Genomic DNA, 4,087 nt, shown 5'->3' with positions numbered 1-4,087 from the left:
AAGTCCATCGCCAGCATTTTTTATTTTTTTTTACACAAGCTGTTACAGCATTTAATTGGGAAGGGCAAGATCTACTAACATCGTCATCATCATCATCAGCATCCCACGTTCCATTAAAGGGCTAGGGTCTCCAGACCAGAAGATCTCCTCCAGGTCTACCGGACCTCTGGGTATCTGGAATGGTCACGTGTCCTCTCTCCTGGCGGCCATAGCTTTGAGACGTATGGACGACGTGTAGAACGGGGAAGGGGGAGTATAAACACCGCTATTCACTAAAATACTTTGGGAAGAACCCCAGAGGTTCTATGGGGTCCAAAGGGCTATTTTTATAAGAATATGGGCCTGACTGGTGATGGTGAGGTTGCACTTTAAGGCCACAGGCTGTCTGATGATGTAAGCGATGATGTAAGAACATATCGCATAATATTAGTGCCAGATAGACCAAGCGAATCAAATCATGTGTTCGATTTCCTCCTAAATTCTAGCCAACAAGCCAGGTTTGGGCATCAAACAAAGAAGTTTGTAGGATTTTGTGGGGGGGGGAGAATTAAATCTCTGGGGATATTTTAACATAGAGGTTACTGAATCCGGAGCAAAAGTAAAAAAAATTAAATGTTTATTTAGCTTTTTTCCCCCTTTATCATTTTTTTCACCTCATTTGTACATCATAAAAAAAACCCCCATATTAAAATGTATTTTGAGTTAAAGCGAATCTCTCTCTTATTCCCAAACCGTACCGATGGAGAATCAGAACCCCCCCCTTAATGAGCATCCCATGGAAGCGGCCGTCTTAACTTCCTGTTCTCAGGATCTGCACGATCATTCCTCCCCTGTTACGTATCTCATTGTTCATTGGTTCAGGCAGCCTTTCTACGGCAGACAGGAAGCTGGTCAGATCATTCCGGCTCTGCCACAGGCTGCCGGCGATCCCAGCTTCCACGAAGATAACCATTAACCCCCCACCCCCCAAATCTCTTGAACTGATTGACATTCAAACGGCGAAAATCAATAAGATTCACGGCACCAACGGCTGCGGAGGCCGAAGTTCCGCTGGAAATAAACGATTACCTGATTTTGGCGTTTACAGCGTCCAAGAGTCTCCAATACAAGAGATAAAAGATTATTTGTGTAAAAACATAATAATAAAGATAATACAAAAAACATTTATTTTACAGAGATCGATATTTACAGAAAAGAAACACATTAAAGGTCGCTGGGACGCCGTAAAAACACGGATATTACACGGATATTACACGGATATTACACGGTCCACTTCAGACACCTAAAAAAAAAAAAAAAAAGATTTTTTTAAATTGAAATATACATTAAAATTTAAAGTGAGCTTAGTGACGTCATTGTGACATCACTGGCACGCATAACCCTAAACCCGTATAGCAACGAGCAAAATAATAATAATAATAAATAAAAAAATAAATAAAAGGATGTAAAACGTCATCAAATTCACCGAATACCGAAACGGGGATTATTTCAACCCAAATATAAGAATGACAAAAAACGTACGGTACGGAGGGGACTGGGGAACCTTGGTATGGCGGGGGTTAATCCCGTTATAGGATTTATTACATGATTGCGCCACGTTATGGCGCGTTTCGGGGAGATCCGGTGAGAATTCCCGTCGGTTCGCTTTATCGGATAATAATAAAAGGTTTGTTGATTCGGTGAGGCTGCCGGCCCCCGCATGCCGTCGGTTCCGGTGCCGCTCGCGCTCTTACCGTGTTTCCTGGTGGGTTCCCAAACACTTCACGCAGCAGTAGCGCGCGCCGCACGACACGCACGAGTAATTCGACGGGAAGCCGCAGACGGAGCAGAAGTGGCGCTGGGGGAAGTCAGACGGGAGAGCGCACGCCGTCAGGTAATTGGGTCCGTCGGCCGTGCTTAAATTCTGTGGGGAGGAAAAAAAAGGCTGGGTGACACGGGGAGCTGCGAGTCTGCCCCTCCCACTGTGGGGTGACACGGGGAGCTGGGAGTCTGCCCCTCCCCCTGCGGGGTGACACAGGAAGCTGGGAGTCTGCCCTCCCCCTGCGGGGTGACACGGGGAGCTTCCCCTCCCTCTGCGGGGTGACACGGGAGCTGGGAGTCTGCCCCTCCCCCTGCAGGGTGACACAGGAAGCTGCCCCTCCCTCTGCGGGGTGACACGGGAGCTGGGAGTCTGCCCCTCCCCCTGCAGGGTGACACAGGAAGCTGCCCCTCCCCCTGCGGGGTGACACGGTTCCCGTTACCTGCTCTTCTAGTAGCGCCTGGAAGTTCTTCCGGAATCGCTGTTTGAAGTGATCGCCTCGCGTCTTCTTTTTCTTCTTTCCTGGAACAAAAAACAGACATTCAGGAATTGATATTTCTGACGGGAGGGAGCGATCCTCGCCCCTACGCTGCCCGCAGGAGTAGTGGGGACAGAGCTGGAGATGACCGGAATCTAACACTAGGGGATCAGAGACTGGGATGGAACAGAAGGACATTTACTTTACTGAGAGGGTGGTAGAGACGCGGAACAGCCTCCCAGCAGAGGTGGTAGAGGGTAATGCAGTGAGGGTATTAAACATGCATGGGATAGACATACGGCTCCTGAATCTAAGACGAGATCAACGTCTGATTAAGGTTGGAGTCTTTACAGACGGGGGCCGGATGGGGCCGATCTGCCGGCAGGCTCTGGGTTTGTATGTGTGCGGGGTGCCTGTGACCCGGCTGTTATACAGGAGCAGAGACCCCGGCACTAACACAGATACTGCGCTGCGGCACATGTTGGCGCTATATATACACATTTATCTATATATATATATATCAGGCTCGGCACAGTCCCGCTGTTACAGGGAAGTTTGCACCACTGCTCTCCGTCAGCCAATCACGTAAAGCGCTGACCGGTCTCGGCGTCGTCATCGAACTGCGGCAGGCGCTTCAGCTGCGGGAGGTTGGCGTGAGGGTCGTCCTGGAAATTATCCTTCTCCAGAGCATCGAGCTGACGGTTCAGCCGCCTCTTCCGGGTGGCGGAGTCCAGCACGCGCCGCTGGGACGGGTCATTGGAGCGGACTGGGGGGAGACAGAATGTTAATAACGAGCAGCGAGGCGCAGATACCCGGCGCAGCGATCACTGGCGGGGGCGGCCATGTTACTCCAGGGGCAGCAGCGGCTCCGCAGGGGCGTGTTCAGGGGGCGTGGCAGAAACATCCAGAAATCCCTCGGGGGTCTCTCTTGTAACCAGACGGACCCCCGAGTCCGGCGGCGTCTCCGGGGCCTTTACAAATGTCTCATTTATTTTTAAATGTTATTTGCCCCTCTTATTACCCCGATCCCTCAGCGATCTACACCCCCGATCAGTGTGTAAGCCCCCCCCATCATTATTACCCCGCCTGATCATGAGTAACTGCCCCATGAACTCACACGACCCCACTGGGTGCGCAGGAAATCCTCCGTGGGGAGGCGGGGGGGTTCGCAAAGAACACGTACAGCGCAATGAATGCAAGCCCCCGGAGCGCCATTAAATGCCCAGTCTATGTGGCTCGACCCATATGTGCCCTGCCCGATGCCCTCATATAACTATGAGGGGAAGATCAACCTTTCCCACCTCCCCTGGTACGCCTTGCTATGTATCCACCCCAACTCCTTAGGTAACCATTGTAACTGCCCCCTCAGTTGGACTGCATGAACACATGACTACAAATCCCATCATGCACCGAGCGATCGACCACTGCGCAGAGCCCCGTCAGGGAGGCCGGAACGCGCAGGCAGGGGTCCCGGTGGCCGGTGCGCCCGGCGACCGAGGTGCGAACAATAATACACCGACCTGAAGGCTTCTTCTCTTGCATGGTTCCGTACACAGTGCGCCGAGTATGCGCATACGCGAGAAGTCTGTTCACGTCTGCGCACTGCGGCTGGAGGGCAGTACTAAGACATCGCGTACACACGCTTGGTTGGCAGAACGGGAGGAGTTACATGCAGCGCGCATGCGTTTCAATCAGCGGGCACATGTAGTTACCGCGACCAGCCACTAGGCGGCAGCAACGTCATTAGAATAAGATACCGTAAACGAGTTTCCAAAAACAGAGAAATACAATGATTTTATTATTTTACATTT

At 51.4% G+C, this 4,087-nt stretch overlaps 1 protein-coding gene across 1 annotated transcript; it reads right to left on the bottom strand.

The window, feature by feature from the left end:
- Positions 1-1,149: 1,149 nt before the first annotated feature.
- Positions 1,150-3,915, bottom strand: ZNHIT1 (zinc finger HIT-type containing 1). The gene is made up of 5 exons (XM_053465074.1): positions 3,797-3,915; positions 2,875-3,042; positions 2,241-2,320; positions 1,734-1,903; positions 1,150-1,282 (listed from the first exon to the last, which is right to left on the bottom strand). Exons 1-5 carry the CDS (start codon positions 3,816-3,818, stop codon positions 1,261-1,263), a joined length of 462 nt encoding a protein of 153 aa, XP_053321049.1. The 5' UTR covers positions 3,819-3,915; the 3' UTR covers positions 1,150-1,260.
- Between the last annotated feature and the right edge of the window lie 172 nt (positions 3,916-4,087).

This window comes from Spea bombifrons, chromosome 4 (genome assembly GCF_027358695.1).
Source record: "Spea bombifrons isolate aSpeBom1 chromosome 4, aSpeBom1.2.pri, whole genome shotgun sequence".
Lineage (NCBI taxonomy): Eukaryota > Metazoa > Chordata > Amphibia > Anura > Pelobatidae > Spea > Spea bombifrons.
Note: the sequence above shows the minus strand (reverse complement) of the source record. Positions and strands in the feature narration are given on the sequence as shown.

Coding starts and splice junctions, on each gene's coding strand:
- ZNHIT1 (XM_053465074.1), bottom strand. CDS start 3,818: ATGCAAGAGAAGAAGCCTTCAG. Junction 1,904..2,240: donor AGGCGCTACTAGAAGAGCAG/GTAACGGGAACC, acceptor TCCTCCCCACAG/AATTTAAGCACGGCCGACGG. Junction 1,283..1,733: donor GGAACCCACCAGGAAACACG/GTAAGAGCGCGA, acceptor TTTTTTTTTTAG/GTGTCTGAAGTGGACCGTGT.